Genomic DNA, 22,149 nt, shown 5'->3' on the forward strand with positions numbered 1-22,149 from the left:
TGGACACAGTTTCGCAAACACTTCAAACTAAACAATTTCATCCTCATTGGTCCATTATGCAATAATCATAACTTTTTACCTTCTAAACTTGACTCTACATTTACTCTTTGGAAGGAGAAAGGTATCACATCATTCCGAGATCTGTTTTTAAATGGGATATTTATCGACTTTAAAAGTTTGGCCCAAGAGCATGACTTACACCATGGCAACTTCTTCCGCTACCTCCAGGTTCACAGTTTTGTCAAAGATAATTGCAGCACATTCCCATCTCTGCCAGCAGACTTACCGACAATTCTTGACAGACCTGAAAGCCTGATAAGGATGGTGTCTGTTATACACAGATATTCTTCAATTCAACCCCTCGCCGCTGGCCAGAGCTAAACAGCAATGGGAAAATGAGCTAGGAGTCCAATTTCAAGACCTCTGGTGGGACAGGGCCAAATTACAAGTAAATTATTCTTCATCCTGCGCCCGCCTTAATTTAATACAGTACAAAGTACTGCACAGAATGCACTTCAGCAAATCCAAATTGGCAAAGTTTTCCCTGGCACGAGTGATGCCTGTAACACCCGACTCACATTGTTGCGTTGGAAGGCGTTGATGCAACGGATGGTGGAGGAGGAGTCTGGCGCATGCGGTTCTGTTGATAACGGAGACGTTATAGTGAGATTGACAGGTCAACAAACCAATCACGTCACTAGTAGGCTTTTACCCTGTGTAGCATGCTAACCCTAACCCATCATTAGACAGTGTGCTCAGACACCTCGCAAATCCTATGATACGTATTTCTCAGTTACAATAAAGGGGGTTTTACATTGTACAGTGTCTATTTCTCGGTAACTTTTAAAAAATCTAACCAAAAAAAAGTCAAACAACCAACTTGTATGTACAAATACGACCATCTACGGAGTTTGGCAGCCATGTTTTTTTTTTTGAGTTTGCCGCTCTGTAGACGTGAGCATATACGGGATATGATTGGCTAGTGCCTGTGCTGTCAGTTATGCATGAAAGGCAATATGATTGGCTGACGCATGCATTGCCTGTTGAAAAGTTGAACCTTCTTCAACTCTTGTCGCGAGCAAAGCATGAAACGCAACGCACGCGAACCAAACGGAGCCACAATTCAGTTCGGCAAAGGATGATGTCACCCCATGCAAAGTGAATGGGGATGCGTTAACCATGACGCATCAACGCCTTCCAACGCAGCAATGTGAGTCGGGCGTAATAGATGTGCCTTTGTCCCCTCTGACTTAGCCCATACCTTCTGGTCGTTGCAAAACTAACAGGATTCTGGAAGAACTTTTCAAGATTATTTCTGAGGCTCTAGATGCAGATATCACTCCCTGTCCACTTATTGCCATATTTGGAGTACCCCTGAACCACTTTCAATTTAGTAAACCGAAATTAAATGTTTTAGCATTTGCCTCTCTGATTGCCCGCAGATGTATCCTTCTACACTGGAAGTCACCCAAACCCCCAGCAGATAAGTCTTGGGAGAATGATCTCATGTCATTCCTTAAGCTGGAGAAGATTAAATTCTCACTTAGAGGGTCAATTGGGAATTTCTACACTACATGGCAGCCTCTCCTCTCATATTTTGATAAAGTAGCTACTTCTCCTACTACTTAGAACTAAATTATCAGTACCAGTTTAACTGTTACATACAGACACTTTGACTGATTCGATACATTGATAGAGAAAGGTGGACCAACATGGGATGGGAGCGTGGGTGGGTTTTTAAGTTGTGTATATTTTTCTTTCTTGTATCTCTTTATTTTTATTTTTATTTTCAATTTTATTTTTTACATGTCTTGTCTATTAAAAAAAAAAAAAAAAAAAGATGGATCACACAGCTAATTGTAATGTATCTATGCTATTTCATATGATGTGTTCCAATAAACAAATTTAAAAATTTTTTTAAAAAAAAATTAAAAGCTGAAAAGGAAAAACTAGATGTGGAGAAATACAAACTGAATTTAGAAGTTTTAAAATTACAGGAGGAGTTACGAGCACACAATTACACTTTTAATGAACTTTAGTTTATGTAATTAATAAATAAATATATATGTATCTTAATCACTTTATTCAACTAAATAAAACAAAATTGGGGCAAGATATTGATTGTCTCTTATTGCCTAAAATGTGTTGCTGAGAGGTATGCTCGCACTGTCGCTGCCTCAGCATGTGGGTCATTCTCCATCCCCTGAGGAATATCAAGATCATCCCCATCATCATGGTCCTCTTCCTCCACCAGTGGTACGTTCCAGGCCATTGCCATGTTATGTAGCACCACACAGGCACCAGCTACAGCCGCATCTCTTTCTGGCTCCATTACTATGCCTGTAAGTGACCAAATAGATGCAATAGCCACACTCTTTAGATTATAAAGTATTATTTAGTATACGCAGTTTTTGTACTGAAAAGGTTTTTTTCATCATCACATTAAATTGTCTTATCATTTCATGTAGCCTTTCACTAATTGACCCATCTGCAGGCCTACTAGAACTTCCTAGCTTTGATCCAATATTTTGAGTCTGTAGATGGCGCTACTGTTGAGCTGTAATCACCTCTATGAAGACGTGCCCAGCGCTTTTTAAGAACTCCTATGCACCGCTCCACAACATTTCTCGTCTTTATGTGGGCTGAGTTGTAGCGTTCCTCGTTGTTATTGGCTGGATTGAGGTAAGGTGTCATCAGCCAAGGCCTGAGGGGATAGCCAGAGTCTCCCAACAGTCTTCCTGGATAAGTCCCTGCCTCTAACTCAATCCAAAGATTAGACTGCCTGAGCACATAGCTGTCGTGCTTAGACCCAGGCCACTTTATCACGCAGTTAGTGATATTAAGATCAGCATCACACACGATCTGGGCGTTGATAGAATGATACTCTTTCATGTTGACGAAGGCATTTTCGTGCTCTGATGGGGTTTTTATCCTTATGTGAGTCCCATCCACGCATCCGAGCACATCAGGAAAGCCAGCAATCTGGAAGAACGCCTGACGGGTGATGTTTTGTTGCACAGGCTGAGATGGGAAACTTACGAAGGTGTTGATATGTCTGCACAATGACAATGCAACAGACCGAATTGCCCTACGCGGTGGACTTGTGAACTTGAATCGAGTCCCCAACTAGATTTTGAAATGACCCCGTGGCAAAATATCGTAGCGCTAAACAAACTTGCAAGGATGGCGAAAGGGCCCCATTCCTAGCCGTGTTATGCCTCAAGTCATTAGCTATAAGGTCCGTAATTTTAATTATTTCGTTGCGCCGAAATCTAAACCTCATATATAAATCGACATCGTCGTACAGTTCCAGTGGATTTAACCTGTCACGGAGAATGCGCCGTCTTGGCAAGCCATACTCCAATTTTCTTCATTTTGCAGAAGGTTTTCTATACGCCCGAAGCGAAAAGCCATCTTAACCCTTCAGGGACAGAGGCCTGTTTGACTTTTTTAGGAAGTCTAACATGCCTTGATGTTTTTGTATATTTCCCCTAGCTATAAGTATTGATGCACAAGTGGCTTATATGATTATGTTATAGAGGACATCAGCAATAACAACATTAGAGTAAAAGGAATGTAGTACAATCAAATTGTATTTAAATCAAATGTTAAATCACCCTTACAAATACCTTTATTCAGAGGTGCTCAGAATTTGAACAAAAAAAAACATTGTAAAGATTTCGAGCTAAGACCTTTGAACTCTGAAACTTGTAAACATAGGTGTTGGCTATACATATGTGAGTTTAGCATTCAGAAACTGTGTGGTTTTACTACTACATATTTATAATAGCAGAGTAACCTGTTTCTCTCACAAATGTGTCTCCCTACAAATGCATATTGATGAGTTACCTGGCAGACCTCAGACAAAGACAATGGCCCTGGAATGTCTTTTTGGCTCACTTCCCCCAAAGGTTTTCACGCCACACCTTGGCCCAATGGAGATTACTGAATCACCATTACTTATCATATGAATGGCTGTCATTTGCTAATGGGTGGGTCCTTAGGAGCAGAAAACTCACTGACAGACTGAAGTGCATCAGCTCAGCTATATTCTTCTTACAAAGTACTTATTTATATTTCATTTTCGAACTTTATATATTTTAAAAGAAGAGGGTCCAAGGTTCATGTGGGTTGTCTTTATATGTCTGTAGGACAAAAACTTGCAGAGTTTTGACAATGTGAAAAAAATATCCCACCGGTGGGTCCCTGTCCCAGAATGGTTAACCATTTTTTTTGTATTTACGGCGGAGGTTACATTTACCCAATACTGGGTGTAAGTTTTAAGATATAACTTAAGCCTACGTTGAACGTAAATGGTGTGGTGCAACAGTTTAACAATTAGTTTGTAAACTCGAACGTAGTGCCTAGGCAAAGATGTAACTTAAGTTCTGCTGGTACAACCGGCTGCTGTAGTGTGACGAACCATTATGTTCGTCCGCTTTCCTTGGTGTCCTGTGTTGTGCGAGTGTTGGTATGTTTGTCTATATCCTCCTGACTACCAGGAAAAAAAATGTTTTACAATCACTTTTTTTTTTAACTTCCCCAATTGTTTGAGAGGTAATGAGAATACTGTAAAAAAAAAAAAAAAAAAAAAGTTTTATTTCATAGATAATGGACAATAAAATGTGTCCATTACAGTGGACATCGGAACTCCGTACATGTCAAATTGAACCATATTTTAAAACCATGAATTCATAATAAGAATGATAAAAACTTGAACTTGTATCACTATGTTGCAGTGTATAAAAACATGAAAAAGCACCATGAGTCAACCTCTGAACATCATTACTGCTGGAACTATGTGATTTGTGTGTGTGTGTGTGTTTATGGGCTGTGATATTTCATGAAGCAATTTCCCTTTTTGGAAAATCTGGCTGTGGCATATACTTCTGACGTGGGGGAGTGTAGTCATCGTCATCACTTGCAAATCCTGCTTGGGCCCTAGTGATCATCTGCTCCCCTAGAAGCAGTTTGAAGTCAAGCAATTTGATTTGTTTCTTTCCTAGAAGCTGGCAGTCAGCCTTCTTCTGAAGCCAGGCATTTGTGATGGCCAGGTCGAACAAATGGAAAATGGCACGTACTGTCCATTTACGAGTGCGAGTGGCCATTCTGTAGAAGGAAAGCCTTCGGTCCACCAAGTCGACACCACCCATGTTTGTGTTGTATTCTGCTATTGCCAGTGGTCTTGGCACCTGGAAAAACCTTTTTTCTTTCTTTGACCACCTTCGGTGGGTGTCCTCTGGCTCAATACCATAGGCTGAGGATGCCATGGCCGCTGGCTTGTTGTCCAGCCACTTCAGGATCGCGAGTTCGGGAGGGTTTCGCCTGACCACCATCTGTGATGAGCCTCTTCCTTTCTTCTTGAAGGGTTTATCCTCGATGATTCCACACTCCGTTGGAACTCTGTTCTTCATAAGGGTTCCTGTTCCTGTCAGGCCTTTTGCTAGCAGGGTTTCCAGGAGGTTGACAGATGTAAAGAACCTAGTCAAAGAACAGGTGGGTTCCTCCTGGAACGGACTTTGCCAGATGAAGGACAGCTTGTTCTCCTTCCCTTCTGTGACACTGGAGGTGGTCTTGCCTTGGTAGACAACAAAGTCTAGAACCAGACCAGCTGGTGCAGCCAAGACAAACACCTTTAATCCAGTTGGGTATGGCTTTCTTGGTACATACTGACGCACTGGGCAGCGGCCAGTAAATGGAACCATTTGCTCATCAATGCACAATTTTCCCTTTCTAGGCAGGCTCAGACATCATTGCTGTACTTTGGTCAGGAGGGGCCTGATTCTCCACAAGAGATCTCCTTTTTTCTCATCATCTGAAACATCAAGGTCATTGACAATCTTAATGGAACTTCTTAACTTGTAGAAGCGATTTCTAGTCATAGACTCTGCCACAATTTGAACTCTGGTTTGGGAGGCCCAATACATCTGTATGTTTGGATAGCCTAGACAGCCCATGTAGATAGAAATTCCAAAGAATGTCTTTAACTCTTCAGGAGTGACATTTAGTGTTGCTCCAGACAAAAGGACTTCACGCTGATTTGTGCACATAGCCATTTTTTCAAACACTGAGTCATCGATGTACTGTTCAAAGTAATTCATCCGAGTCCAGTTTTGACGTGTTGTGACGTCATCCCCCTGAATAATAGCAGGATCTACCAGTGAAGGATTGAACCTTAAGAAAGAAATAAACAAATAAAAAAGGGAAATTAGGTTCATAATCATTTGAGGGGAAAAAATATCTTATACTCACAATCTGTACCATGAATTCAGAATCTTTTTTTGAGACATACAGTTATGTGCAAAATAATAGCAGTGTGTTTAAAACAACAGAGAAAAAGTTCCATGTTCCTAATAGCATTTATTTCAATACAAACAAAGGCACTAGGAGCAGCACACATTCAATTCCACATGAAAAAATTAACTTTTTTTTTTTTTTAAACTGAAAATAAAGAAAAAGATTATTCGGCTGTTCAAAAAAATAGCAGTATCTGCATTTTCATTTACGAACTGGAATATTTACAGTATAACCTTTAAAATTCAATGAAGATTTAGCCCCTACTTTAAGAACTGAACTAATATTTAGTTGTGTAACCATTATTTTTTTATCACTACTTTACATCTGTTTGGCATAGAGTCAACTAACATTTGACACCTGCTAACAGAAATTGCAGCCCAAGCTGACTGGACTACACTCCACAGATCTTCTGCATTCTTGGGTTTTGCATCAAAAACTGCATTCTTCAGGTCACTCCACAAATTCTCAATCGGATTGAGGTCCGGGGATTGGGCTGGCCACTTCATCACATCAATTTTTTGGTTTGGAACCAGGATGTTGTTTGGGGTCGTTGTCCTGCTGAAACACCCATTTTAAGGGCATTTCTTCCTCAGCATAAGGCAACATGACCTCTTCCAGTATTTGAACGTACTGAAACTGGTCCATGGTGCCTGTTATGCGATAAATGGGCCCGACTCCAAAGTATGAGAAACATCCCCAAACCATTATGCTCGCACCTCCATGTTTTACAGTCTTCACAGTGTACTGTGGCTTGTATTCAGTGTTTGGGGGTCGTCTCACAAACAGTCTGCGGCCTTTAGACCCAATAAGAACAATCTTGCTCTCATCTGTCCATAGAGCATTGCGCCACTTCTCTTTTGGCCAGTCAATGTGTTCTTTGGCAAACTGTAACCTTTTCAATACATGTCTTTTTTTCAGTAGTGGTACTTTACGAGGGTTTCTTGCAAATAGTTTGGCTTCACATAGGCGTCTTCTGATCGTTGAAGTACTCACAGGCAAATGAAGATATTCTTTGATCTCTCTGGAGCTGATCATTGGTTGTTTCTTTGCCATTCTTGTTATTTTAAGATCTACGCGGATGGTGGTATTCCTTTTTCTCCCACGTTTTTCTGGTTTTCTTTGCCATTTTAAAGCATTGGAGATCATTTTAGCTGAGCAGCCAATTATTTTCTCCACTTCTTTATACGTTTTCCCCTCTCCAATCAACTTCTCTTCTGTGCAATGTCTAGACCGACCCATTTGACCACTGGACAAGGGCTAAAAGCAGCAGGTACAACCCCTGCTGCCTTCCTTCCTTAAATAAGGGCCATTATTGACACCATTTCTTCACCGACTGATTGACCTCCCTAATTGAACTCCACACTGCTATTAATTTCAACACACCCATTTGAACACTTTCATTAAATTAGTCAATTACCCCGAATCAGCAGCATGCATGTCATGTCTGTTAAGTCTGTTGTTTGGCCATTGCTCTGCTGCACCTAGTCATGAATTAGTTCCCATGTTGTATCATAATTTCTGCCAAAATCAGTACTTAAACACATTAGTGATGTGAGACTGCTATTATTTTGCACATAACTGTACATGATGCCAGTGATAATGATTTGTGACATAAATATTGTAAATAAGTACAGCAATTACTAATATAAGCAAATCTAAAGTATAATGTATGTTCTTGAGAATACAAAGTTAAGGTGTACGTTGTAGTCTTGCTTCACTGTGGACGGCGACTAGACGTAGATGTGGACTGTTCGGCTTCCTCTCCTGACTCCTCTGCCTCTGCTTGCCCTGCCTGAATTTCATCCTCAGAGCTGTCTGAACCCTCTGCCTCTGCTTCTACCAACACTGCATCTTGGTCTTCCTCATCAGACAACTCAATATCTGAGTTTCCTTTAACAATTCTCAGTAGCAATCTCTCTGCCTCTGACAATGAATCCCTTTCTTCTCGTTTAAAAAAATACAGAACAAAATGGAAGAAGTAACTACAAATGTCCACTACAGAGGACATTTATTAAACATTTAAATACTGTGGTAAACTTTTGTAACATTCATGTATAAATTGGTTTAATGTGTTCCTAAGAGATTCATGTACAATATAACAACAACATTTCAAGTAAAAATTAGCTCAAAATCAATTATTATGCCCTTACCTTTCCTCTCATAGATATCTATAATAAAGGCTAGATATCCTGCCTGCGTTTCTGGCCGACGGAGTCGAATGTCCGCACATTTCGGCCATTTTGAGGACAGTATAGTTCACTCTCTTATCTCGCGGAAATTTTGACGGATTTACAAATGACTGTGTGTTGGTAGTGGTACTTTTTAGTGGTACTTTTTAAATAACCAGAACTTGCTCAATTTTCAACCGATTTTCAAACGGGTTGGTTTGTTATAAACGTAAGATATTTCTTATGGCACTACATACTTATGAAGAATTATAAACATGGGGTTTCATATGAAAATAACATTGACAGGTCTCGTTTCAAGGGAGAGTTCAATAGAGCAGATTGCACGAAATTCTGGCATCTTCATTGGCAATAAAGTCAGCAATTTCCTGTCGAAATCATAATGTAAGATGTTTAACAAACCAACCCGATTGGAAATCATGTGCAACTTCAGTTTTATTATGTGCAACTTAAGTTATATTGAAAAGAAAGAACAATTACTCGCCAATTGATGTAAAATGACTGATGCAATAGCCGTGATACACAATTAAGCTGCACATCTCAACATGTTCAAGCATCCAGAATTATTACCAAGGTAATGACGATTGTAAATCAAGTCATTTGTAAATCCGTCAAAATTTCCGCGAGATAAGAGTGTAAACGATTGTGAAGATCACTGACGTTACCTAACGTACCACTGATCCCCGGAAGCTATACTGTCCTCAAAATGGCCTCCTGTGCGGACATTCAAGAGTCCGCCATAATCCATCTAGCCTTTATCTAAGGGTGGCTTTACACGACAACACTCCCGGGTGAAAACGACAAAATATTTTATCAGATGTGCCTTTCGTTTAGACGGCGACAGCGTTTTTGGGGCTTGAAAACGCAAAGAAATGAACCCACCTTCCAGAGTGGAAATCTTAAAAACGCTCCACCGTCACGTTCCCGTCTAAAGGGTTGAAAACGCAAAAGTGTGCTCTGAGCTGCTCACGCTGGCTATCCTTGCCTACGCGTTGACGTCATACCCATGTGCAGTACATCCAAACACCAACAAACGTCAGATTCAACATTATTTTAATGGCCACACATACAGGAAATTAACATGTCGGATTGCTGCCATGCTTTGGTTTTCCGAATTTCGATTTCGCGCTAAGAAGAGAAGTAGAAGGACGTTTCAACGCATGCGCGCGCTCTTGGTGTTGTTGTATGACAGTGCTTCACAGTACCACCTAGCCACCTGGCATGCATACTACATCAAGTTTCACACATTTTTGCGTCCCCGTGTGCATGCAGATTTCCACCCAAAGTCGCTCGTCTAAACGCGAAATAAAAAGTGGGAACGCAACGCCACTTTTGCGGTTTGTGTTCAGATCGTTGTCGTGTAAAGCTAGCCTAAGATATCTATTTTTCCTCTTGCCATAAAATGCCCCTGTGACGCCATTTTCCTCCAACAGGAACAGGAATTTCCCAAAATCCCACCCCTACAAATGAGGTATCAAATAAAAGCCCTAAATGTCCTCTCTAGATACCAAAAGGAGTTAGTTCAGGAGCATGCAGGGGGTGGAAGATATTCAGATTTAGAAAGGTCCTCTAGAGAGGACAAATTTCAATGGCTGGTAGTCAGGAGGGTATGGCTGTGTCTCGTCCCAGGTGCTGATTAGCCCAGGTTCCACCTGCGTGGAGGCGTAATTGTTTGTGATTCATTTCGGCTATATCCTGCTGTGTCTGTAACATTTCACTTCCTCCTGTTTGGCGCTGGTGTGCCCGCTCTCTGTTTCGGTTGCGCTCTCTCTCTCTCGTCCGTGTGTGTGCGCGCTCTCTCTCTCTCAGCGAACATTTCTGATTCTCGCAAGTTTTGTCTTCCTGGTGCAAGTTTAATATCAGGAATACGTTTTCTGTGAGTCTTGATTCATTGTTGGATAAATTATCATTGTCCTATTGGTGTGTGTTGCTAACATGGCCTCTAGTTGGGAGAAATTTGTTGATAGCCCGTCAGATGAGATTTTTGATAGTCTTTCAAAGGTGCAGTTGCTTAAGCTTGCGGAGTCTTATAAAATTGATATTTCTGCTGCTGACAGAAAATGGAAAGGCACTATTAAGGCATCTTTAAGAGCATCCTTGGTTGAGATTGGTATCTTATCTGAATTAGAATCAGAGGTACAGAAACCTTCAGTAACTGCTGCTACCTCTAGTACTTTTACTTATGAGCAGCAGCATGAGTTACTCAGCCTGCAGTTAGAGTCCAAAAAGCTTGAAACTGACCTTGAGTTGGCTAAATTGGAGATTGAGGCGAAACGTTTGCAATTAATTGATGAGGGGAATCTTGTCCCGCAAACTGTGTCGCATGAAGCCCCTAAATTTCATATGGCCTCTAATCTAAAGTTGGTTCCACCTTTTAATGAGCGAGATTTGGATTCTTTCTTTGCCCTGTTTGAGAGAGTGGCTGATGCACAGGCCTGGCCGAATACTGAGCGCACTCTTATGCTGCAGTGTGTTTTTAAGGGTAAGGCCCAGTGTATTACTGTGTATAACCCCTGTTGCTTCCTTTCCCCTTCTGCCACACAACCCTTCCCCTTCCCCCTTTCCCCCCGTCCCACCTTCCTGTCTCCACCCGGCCGACCTCAAGCAGATGGGTCCCCCCGTGGTTCTGCTTAAGGTTTCTTCCTGCCTAACAGGGAGTTTTTCCTTGCCCCTGTTGCCATTGTGCATGCACTAAGGGGGTTTAGGCTCTGGGCTCTGTTAAGCGCCTAGAGGCAATTGTATTGTTATGGCGCTATACAAATCAAATTGAATTGAATTGAATTGAATGACCACTGTTTCAGAAGTGGCTGTTCTGGCAGACGACTATGAGTTCACAAATAAGGCTCGGGCATTTCCTCAGGGTAGGTCTGACTGGCATCAGAGGGGTGCGGGTGGTCCTGTGCCATTCCCACATACTGTTTACCCACCTCCTGGGCGGCCTTTCAGCAGACGAGAGCCCACTGCCCGGTTAGATTCAAGCAAGAGGTGTCATTACTGTCTGGGTAGTGGGCACTGGAAACCTGATTGCCCGCTTTTTCCAGTTTAATGTCTTGTCTGTATACCTTTATAACTTTTTGTGTCTTCTGCCTTTAGCCTCCCAGGGCCCGGGTTGGGCTGTTGTTGCAGAAGGGACCAGGGTTGAGGGGGTTAAAGATAAGTATAAAATGTATAATATTTAATGTAATTCTGTGTGTAATTCTATGCATTCTGTGTGTTATTCAATGCATTATGTGTGTTATTCTCTGCATTCTGTGTGTTATTCTATGCATTCTGTGTGTTATTCTATGCATTCTGTGTGTTATTCTCTGCATTCTGTGTGTTATTCTATGCATTCTGTGTTTATTATTGTTGTTGTACGTTGACCTGTTACGGTCAACTTTTGTAAGGGGGAGGGTGTGACGAACCATTATGTTCGTCCGCTTTCCTTGGTGTCCTGTGTTGTGCGAGTGTTGGTATGTTTGTCTGTATGGCTGTGTCTCGTCCCAGGTGCTGATTAGCCCAGGTTCCACCTGCGTGGAGGCGTGTCCGCGTGCTACAAAAAGGCCTGCGCTTCCGCACACCGGGAGAACGGACAAGCAGCATACTTTGTTTAGCGTGTGTTTAAACTTCATTAAATAAATACGCGTGACTTTGAGCTGTGGTTGTCCCGTTTCTTGTGACAATCCTGAGCCGGTTGTTACAGTAGACAACATACCCTGGGTTGTTAAGAGTAGCAGAAACAAGGCCACAAAATTAGCAGCTGTGGTTCACTGAAGTAAATCTTTAAAAAGCACCTTTGCCAGACACAAAGAAATAAATTATGTATTTTCGGGGAATGACTAACTTCTGTAGATAATGGATTCCTAACCATGCGTTAAAAACACAAATGTTGCAGAGTATACTTTATTCTCAGCCCATGTCAGCTGGATTTATTATTAAAAAGCCTGAAGCGGTAAGGCAAGCATTATTAAGAAACACTGCATGAAATGTGGGATTTACGACAGTTTTTTACCCTGTGTATTGCCGTAGAAGCCCACATTGTACCTGGATTGAAAACAACTCCCCCCCCCCCCGCCAGGGGAGGCACCCCGTCACTGCTTCACTGATTTAAAAAACCTGAAAGTCACAGGTTTGATCCCCACTAGTGGCAACCATGGCCCAAGTTAACGACTCTTAATGACTATTATCAGAGTAAGCCTGACTCTGTATAATTACATGCCAGAAACGAATCTCAAGAACATTAAGGTGAAATAATAATATATAAGTTAGGAACATTACACATAGCCTAAGTTAAAACGTTTAAACACATACCACCATAAACATGTGAGATAATTCGACAAGAGATATTGAAAGACAGCTAGCTCACTGCTTCGTCAAATAAGACAGATCAACTATATATATATATGGAAACTAATTACAGATTCCGATTAGGTAAATTTCCGTCTGGATGGAAAGGTGTTATCTTTCCCCATCCCACCCATGCTAAGCCATTTATAGCATAACCTGCGATCTACCGTGGAAAACAGAAGGCAGGCGATTTCGACGTCTCATCTTTGCTCCTTGAATGTCGATATGTAATAGTATGGTGTTATTGAAACTTACTACGTGTAAAAAATTACTAGAAATTGAACGTTTATTATTCGAGTCTAAAGTTTCTAATGTTGCCTCGGGCGCCTTTAAGTGAACATAGGCTAATTAAAACTTCACATAAGTCCACTAAACAATTCCAAATTCCCACGCTCCAGTAACAGAAGAGAAATAGGCCTACCCCAGAGGAGGGAGGAATGATAAACCAGTGACTTGCTCGCACCGACGAGGTAATTTCTCACCAGCAACGTGGCTAAGCGGTTAGACACACAGTACCATTAACCTGAAGAGCGCAGGTTCGAAGCTCGCATGCTCGCGTAAGATTTCAAAATCTACCTGAAAAGACACAGGTTAGATATTCACGAGTGGCAAACATGTCCCAAGTTGTGAAATGACTATCTCAATATCAGAGTAAGCCCGATTCTGTATGATTACATGCTCTCAAGAACATTACAGAGAGGAAGCTCCGGAATATGAGTGGAACAGCCTGGAACGTGAAATTGCAACCCTCGAACTCTGAAAATGAAAGGCAAAGCAAGAATCGTGATAACCCCGAAATCAAAACCCTAAAGACAGAACTCTGAAAACGGAAGGCAAATCAAGAAATGTGATAACCCCGGAGCAAAACCCATACATTTTAATTTCGTTTTTATGAGGCAATAGCTGTAAATGCGAGGGGATACGTTTTGTCAGTTGAAAGCTGACCAATAGACAGAATCTCATTCCGTCTCATCACAAGACGTTTTAATTCAATTCCTTGTCGTTTTCAACCAATGGCTGCAGCAGGGTGTGTGTGGCTAGACTGCTGACAGTCAATATGCTAATAAGAGCATTTCACACCTCTGTCAGCGGGAGGTGAGAAGTAACACATCGCCCCCCTCTCCCCTCTTGGTCTGTATGCGGGAAATTCCGGTAATTTGCGGAAGACGGATATTTCGGGGGAATGTCCGATATCAACCAGGAATGCTCATCATTCACGGATGTATCACAGCGTTTACGGGCCCGATAATCTTGCTTGCTATTGGTTAGTCCTACTGTCTTAGCACATCCATGACATGACAAAGCTATTCGTACAAGCTGTAGACTGTAAAAAAAAATATATATATACAGTACTGTGCAAATGTTTTAGGCAGGTGTGAAAAAACGCTGTAAACTAAGAATGCTTTCAAAAATGGAAGTGTTAACAGTTTATTTTCATCAATTCTTCCTAAATTAACAAAATGCAGTGAAGGAACAGAAGAAAATTCTAAATGAAATCAATATTTGGTGTGACCACCCTTTGCCTTCAAAATAGCATAAATTCTTCCAGATACACTTGCGCAGTTTTTGAAGGAACTCGGCTGGTAAATTGTTCCAAACATCTTGGAGAACTAACCACAGATCTTCTGTGGATGTAGGCTTCCTAAAATTCTTCTGTCTCTTCATGTAAACCCAGACAGACTCGATGATGTAGATATCAGGGCTCTGTGGGGGTCATACCATCACTTGCAGGACTTTCTGTTCTTCTTTAAGCTGAAGATAGTTGTTATTGACATTGGCTGTATGTTTGGGGTTAGGTTCCTGCTGCAGAATACATTTGTAGCCAATCATACGCCTCCCTGATGGTATTGCATGATGGATTAGTATCTGCCTGTATTTCTCAGCATTGAGGACACCATTCATCCTGACCAAATCTCCAACTCCACTTGCAGAAATGCAGCCCCAAACTGGAAAGGAACCTCTTCCATGCTTCCCTGTTGCCTGCAGACACTCATTATTGTACCTCTCTCCAGCCCTTCGGCGAACAAACTGCCTTCTTCTACAGCCAAATATTTCTAATTTTGACTTATCAGTCCAGAGCACCTTCTGCCATGTTTCTGCACCCCAGTTTCTATGTTTTCGTGCTTAGTTCAGTCACTTGGCCTTGTTTCCTTGTCGGGGTAGACCTTTTTGGCTGCAACTCTTCCATGAAGACCACTTCTGGCCAGACTTCCCCGGACAGTAAATGTCTGTACCTGGGTACCACTGGTTTCTGCCAGTTCTGAGCTGATGCCACTGCTTGAAATCTTCCGATTTCAAAGGTAAATAAGCTTGATGTGTTTTTCATCAGCTGCATTAAGTTTCCTTGGCTGACCACTGCGTCTACGATCCTCAACGTCTTCTTCAAAAGAGCTTGAACTGCACATTTTGAAACCCCTGTCTGCTTTGAAATCTTTGTCTGGGAGAGACCCTGCTGATGCAGTATAACTACGTTGTGTCTTGTTGCTGTGCTCAGTCTTACCATGTAAATGGATAAAAAATAAATATTTATTGTTTACATTTTTCAAAGCATTCTTTGTTCATAGCATTTTTTCACACCTGCCTAAAACTTTTGCACAGTACTGTATATATATATATTAGGGCCGGGACTTTAACGCGTTAATTACGATTAATTAATTTCACAAAAATTAACGCGTTAAAAAAATTGACGCATTTTAATCGTATCTATTTTTGCACCGCGGAACGTTTCTCACTGGAGGAGTTTCAGACGGACCGATTATACTGGCGCACCAACTAACGCGCATTATTTGAATTATTTCGGTTTAAACAACAAACCACAGTGGCACTGGCACAGTGAACATGAACCAAGCCGATGAGACCGCGTTGGTTGGCCCCGTGGATGGGACATTTTACTACAAAAAAAGAGAAGATGGAAGCGTAGACAAGAACACGGTTGTGTGCAAGATATGTAAAAAGGAATTTGCATATCATCGCAGCATATCGTCCCTTAAATATCACCTAAATGCCAAACATATATCAGCTAGCGTGGACGTTAGTCTGAATCCGGCTACAACCCACATACAACCCACACTCCACCAGTTGACTGGTTTGAGGACGAGGGTAACTAAGTCCACGTCTGAAAAGATTACCAACGCCCTGGCTCACTGGGTTGCACTCGACTGTAGACCACTTGGAGTGGTAGAAGATAAGGGCCTGCAAAAGGTACTGCAGATTGCGTCATCTGACACAACATACGAGCTGCCATGCAGAAAGACAGTGACAAAAAGTGTCCAGCAACTTTATGACAATGAAAAGGAAGAAAAGGAGAATTTATTGTTGAAGAAAGCAGAGTATGTTGCCCTGACTGGGGATCATTGGACCTCGGTAAGCAATTCAAATTATCTCGGTGTGACAGCACACTTTATTGACATGAAGTGGCGTCTTCACTCATTTGCCTTAACCATCCAGAAGACCACCGCTAGGCACTTTGCTGAAAACGTGGCAGAAGATTTTGAGTCTGTGGCAGAGGGCTGGGAAATCACACCAAAAGTCACCACAATCGGAACAGACAGTGCCCGAACCATGATCGCTGCAATGAGACAGCTCACATTCCAGCACATGCCGTGTGTTGCTCACGTATTGCAGAGGACCATCACAGTTTGCCTTGCTGACAGCGGGTTCACAGCCACATTGGCAAGATGTCGTAAAATAGTGGGGCATTTTAAACATAGCCCCTCAAACACAGAGGAACTGCACACGGAGCAAGCACGTCTAGAACAAGACAAAGAGCCACTGATGCAGGATGTTTCCACAAGGTGGAATTCCACACTGTTCATGATCTCTCGTCTGCTAAAGAACCAAGAGGCTGTGAAGGTTACTCTAGCCAAACAGAAGCACAAGCTCACCATGTTAACTACAGCAGAGTGGGACAGACTGCAGAGGCTCGAGACCCTCCTTAAACCATGCAGGTAAACACCCACCAACTGTTTTTAAATGTATTGTACTGAATATCAATTTCTAAAACTGATTGTTCAAATCCTTGATTGTGATTAGCTAAAAACAGTAGCAACTTTATACTATAGTCATAATGATTTAAGCAATAAGCCCTGCGAGTCCGTGGTTTGCGCTGATTTGAGAACAGGTAAGGGGGTTTAATGGCACTCCGCTTCGCGTTGTGCCTAACAACTCCCCTTACCTGTTCTAAAATCAGCGCAAACCACGGCCTCTTGGGGCTTATTGCTTAAATCATTATGACTATAGTATAAAGTTGCTACTGTTTTTATTCTACTATTAATTGGCACAGTAATCAATCACTTTCCTAAACTATCCTCTGCAGATATGTGACTGAGCTCCTTGGGGGTGAGACTTATGTCTCTTGCTCTGTTGTGTTACCTGCTCTCAGCCACCTGATCCACACCATGAAGGTCTCAGATGACGACCCAGCCTATGTGGTGAGGTTCAAGGGTGCCTTTAAAACGGACCTGTCTCAACGGCAAGATACACTCAACCATGGATGGCTCAGGGTGGCTACAGCACTCGATCCACGCTTTAAGGAAACATGTGTAATGGTCTTCATTGTTTTTCTTTTCTCTTGCTTTTTGACTTTGACCTTTACCCTGCCCCTACACCCCCCCCCCCTTCCCTCCCCCCTCCTCCCTCTTTCTTTCTATGGGAACCATGTGTGAAAATGAATTTCGCCCATCTTTTTACTCTGTAAATCTGTGATGTGACAATAAACCTGATTCTGATTCTAAGGACCTAAAGTGTCTATCAAGAGGAGAGCGAGAAGGGGTGTGGACCAGCATTGAGGCAATGCTGCAAAAAGAACCAGACAGAGCCACTCCAGAACCCACAGAGGAGCCAGCAAGGAAGAGGAGCCTCCTGCTGTTTAATTCAGACTCTGAATCAGAGGATGAAGAGGGGCCCAAAGGGGCTCTGGCCCGCTACAGGGCAGAGCCCACCATCAGTGAGACAGACTGCCCACTGCAGTGGTGGTCCACTCATGAGGGAGCCCATCCACAGCTTTCTGCCCTGGCCCGCAAGTATCTGGGCAGCCCTGCTACTTCTGTCCCTTGCGAAAGACTTTTCTCACTGGCAGGTAACATAGTTCAAAAGAAAAGGGCAGCTTTGAGCTCTGAAAATGTGAATAGGCTAGTTTGTCTCAGCAACTGGCTGAAAGAGAAGTAGAAGAAGTAGTCATAGAGGTATCCTGAGGCCACTTTATGCACTTTATGTTGAACTATGTTTTATGTTGTTATGTTGTTGGTGCAACTGGCACTTCAGGTTGTTTTAAACCAGCTGTTGGTATGGTATTGCTACACTTTGCAAAAATTGCACTGGTCTGTTGGACTTGAAAAAAAAAAAAAAAAAATTTTTGTTGCTTAAGCTTATGTATTCAGTCATTATTCAATGGTATACTAAAAATCTATGTTAAAAAAATTACTTCTCACTGTTCTCAGGTAAAATATTTATATGCGATTAAAATGCGATTCATTTCGATTAATTAATTACAAAGCCTCTAATTAATTTGATTACATTTTTTAATCGAGTCCCGGCCCTAATATATATATGACATCTGTGTTAATGCATAAGTGGGGACTTTAGGTTGATACCAGTGGCATCTATTCCACACGGCTAGATCCAGTAGCCCAAGCAATGTCTGAATGTTTACAAGCAGTAGTGGCTGCAGCCTTGGCACTGAAGTTCCACATGCTTATTTTTTTTGCTCTCACAGCCTCATATCACTATTGAGCACAGCGTGACATTTAAGCCAACTACACTGTTACTTACAGCAGAGGACAGATAAAAACTATGGCAGCCAGAGCTGACCTACGAGATATGCCTTTCCCAGAAGCTGATTTAACTATGTTTGTTGATGGGTCAAGCAAAAAGAACCTTGATGGCAGTAATGCAACGGGTTACGCTGTAGTCACAGCAGAGAAAACTTTGAAGGCAGAGCCACTACCTTCCCACTATTCCGCACAGGAAGCGGAACTTATTGCACTGATTGCTCACACACGTGCAAAGACTCGGTTTCATTGGGAAACCACAAAGCAGACAAGGCCACTTACCAAGCAGAAAGTTTTATTACTTTTATTTCTTTTATTATGATTTAAGTAATCGAAAAAGCCTATTGGAACAACAGGTTCTGGAACGATGTTGACCATTATTTAACTCTATGTTTTACTCTTGCTAAATTTGATGTAAAACACTCTGAACTGCAACAACCATCTGAGACACATACACATTTGAAGAATTAGATCACACAATACTAAAAGATATGCTGCAATATTGAGCCATGGTGAAAACATGCCTCAATAAGAGGGGACAGTAAGCATATATTTTTAGTTCTTGTTTTTATTTTATGAGAAAGAAGATTAATCATTTCTCATTGATTTTATATTGTTTTACTTCTTATTCAATTATTTTGTTTGAAAGATGTTTAAACATTCAGTTATAGATTTTATTGAGTTAAATCCCAACGAAAGAAAGAAATATTGTCTAGCCATAGACAATCACTGCCCATACAACCTCCAGTCAGCCGGACTGGTAGAAAAGAAAAGACCGATTTATTGAAAGCCAATTCCGAGAGTGAAAGTAGTGATATTAAAGGCACAATATGCAACAATTATGCTTCAGGATTAGGGTTAGGATAAGCAGTTTAACCTTAAAATAACAGCTTAAAAAAAATTGGGGCGCTACAATGACTTTTAATATGGAGAATTGCGTCCGTGCCAATGGCATAGCAGGGTCGATAGGCATATAACTGCCTTCTGTAGTTTTGCCTGCCGATGCCCGCCGACCTGACTTTGATTACCTTCTGCCGATCTAGTAAGTAGCTTATTTGCCGTCTTGCTTAGTCTTGTGTTGCACATGATTGATGTTTGACTGTGTAAGGACAGTCGTTGAGTAATTAGTTTGTCATAATGTCAAAGTCAGCACATTTCAAGAGATTTTGTTAGTTTTAGCTGCTAGCATACCTTTAGCGAATAGCTATTAATCCTTAATGCACCTTTAAGCATGCATGTTGAGATCACTGTTTGAAATGATGTATGGAAGAATCTGCACTGCCTAAGCATTAAGCCATTTGCAAAAACAGACAAAGAGATTGATACACACTTTCAGAGTACATGGCAAAGATGATGTTGAAACTAAATGCTCTCAGATTTCTCTCCCCTACACAGGACGATGTGAGGCTGAATTCAAGGTTGGACCAGGAGATTGGGTCCTAATCAAAAGTCTCTAAAGAAAACACTTCCACTTGCCCAAGTGGGACAGACCATACAAAGTGCTACCGTCGACATCTACCACAGTCAGATACTGGAGAGAGCTACCTGGATACATCTAACACATTTTAAACAAGAAATTCCTTAGAAAGAGACAGAGGAAAGGAGCTGTCTTCCTCTACCAGGCCGGGCCTCTGTGACGGAAGTCCAGCTACACAGGGGTTATTTTGCCTGGGCAAAATTTTGTCTCAAACCTGTTGAAGAAAACAACACTGTCCAGTGGTGCAAAAGAGCCTAGTGGAGACTGGGAGGGAGAAGCGGTCCTATCTCTGTGAATTTATGGAGAATTACAAGGGGAAAAATGAAACAATGTGGGGAACTTTTGATAATAACTGTACTGCTCTACATTTTGGTACTGTTACAGTTTTTCACTATTGCTAAGAAGTAAAAAGCGAAAATTCGGCACAATCTGCACAACCTTCACGTCATGTATCAATCGCTCGCCCCAAGTGGGAAACACTTAAGACTCCCTTATCTGCATTAGACTCTGATTTTCCTTGTGAACACACTGATGTCAATTACACGTCACGTTGTTGTCAAAACACTGTACACAAAGTTCTGTTGTTGCACACATTTCTCAAGTAAAATCTCAAAGCATCAACCTGCAAGACACAAATAGTCAAATCTCTAAATTTTCAGGTCTTTTAACCAATTTGCAGTGAGGACTGCACCATAAAAGTGTCTTGAGCCTCTGTTTTGTTTGGTAAACGATTGAAAACTTTGAAAGATCGACAACCAGAGAAGGAGAGGGGTAAGAGTGAGAGGAGGAGGAAGAGGAGGACAAGAAGGAGGAGTAGGAGGACAGAGATAAGGAAGAGGAGGAAGAGAATGAGGACAAGGTGAAGAAGGAGGAGGAGGAGGAGAAAGAAGAAGGAGAATAGTCATCTCTAATGAGTTTTTTATGGTTTTTCATTAGAACCTTCAGGATGGAGAACAAGTACTGTTTGCCTTGTGTACTGTAATACTGCATATCAATAGCATATAGAGTGTTCACAGTATTTGTATTTTGCAGGACTGAAAGAGAACCACACTGTGGAGGAAGAAAACACACTTTCAATATTTTTTTAAAGCAAAGTAGCATTTTCCAGGAGATATTTTTTGTTAGTTGTTTTTGGATTTGTGTTTAGAGTTTTGAGAAAACGAGGCATGCTTTCAAAAAATGTGTGGAAGCAATTGAGAAAAACTGTAAGCATTTTGTATACAATATTATGTCAATACAATCTAGTGTTTGGTGGGACAGGAGACTGAAATTGTAAATATGGTTTGTAAGAACAACGGTATTTGTTAGGCTTTCTCACGGCAAGGACCCAATCGCAAACCAGATTGCAAAAAACTCAGGATTTATTTTCTTCCAAAAACAGAACACAAGCAATATATCCAAAAAGGCAAAAACTGAATTCCAAGGGCAAAACACAGAAGATCGCAAAACAGAAAATCGTATACGATACCACTAGGGAAAAGACAGAATTCGGGCATAGATCCGCATTGAAAAGAATTACAATCCGACAGTGAACTAAAGAGGGACAGAACAATTTATAGCAGGGGGAACAGAATTACACAGGTGAAACATTTCAGGTAAGGCAATAAACGATAAATTGGGGCAAGGAAAATGAACACAGGTGAAACGAATTCAAGCACAAACTGTCAGCGAAATGAATGGGAACAGAGCAATACACGGGTGAAAACAATAAGGGGAATTAACAAGGCAAAGGAGAAACAATTTGGCCAACAAATCACGAGTAAATTGGGAAACCGGTGAGTTAACTGAAAGGTCAGGGAAAGGCAAAGGGCGGAGTCAGCAACCAATAATAAACGCACATGGCCTGATCACAGGAACAAAACAAACATAGGAAAGCATGTAGCAAAACAGTAGCAAAACAGAACACAAGCAGCGATCGCAATAAAAAATGTCTTAGATCGCTGGGATCTTAACAGGTATTGCTGTTTTATGTTTGACAATGAAAAATGTAGGCCTACACTGATACATTTTACAAAAGGAGAAATGGCTCAATGAGTCATTGTCATTCATATGGTGTGATTCGATGATTGTGTTTTCAATTTTGTACTTCTGTGTG

At 41.5% G+C, this 22,149-nt stretch overlaps 1 protein-coding gene across 1 annotated transcript; it reads left to right on the top strand.

Moving 5' to 3' along the window:
- Positions 1-15,647: 15,647 nt before the first annotated feature.
- On the top strand, positions 15,648-20,034 carry LOC308381837 (E3 SUMO-protein ligase ZBED1-like; the record flags this gene model as incomplete). Its single annotated transcript, XM_080859454.1, has 4 exons — positions 15,648-16,756; positions 17,191-17,350; positions 17,544-17,886; positions 19,973-20,034. The coding sequence occupies 4 exons, from the start codon at positions 15,648-15,650 to the stop codon at positions 20,032-20,034; spliced, it is 1,674 nt and encodes a 557-aa protein (XP_080715580.1).
- Between the last annotated feature and the right edge of the window lie 2,115 nt (positions 20,035-22,149).

The sequence above is a fragment of the Sprattus sprattus genome, assembly GCF_963457725.1.
Source record: "Sprattus sprattus genome assembly, chromosome: 2".
Taxonomy (NCBI): domain Eukaryota; kingdom Metazoa; phylum Chordata; class Actinopteri; order Clupeiformes; family Clupeidae; genus Sprattus; species Sprattus sprattus.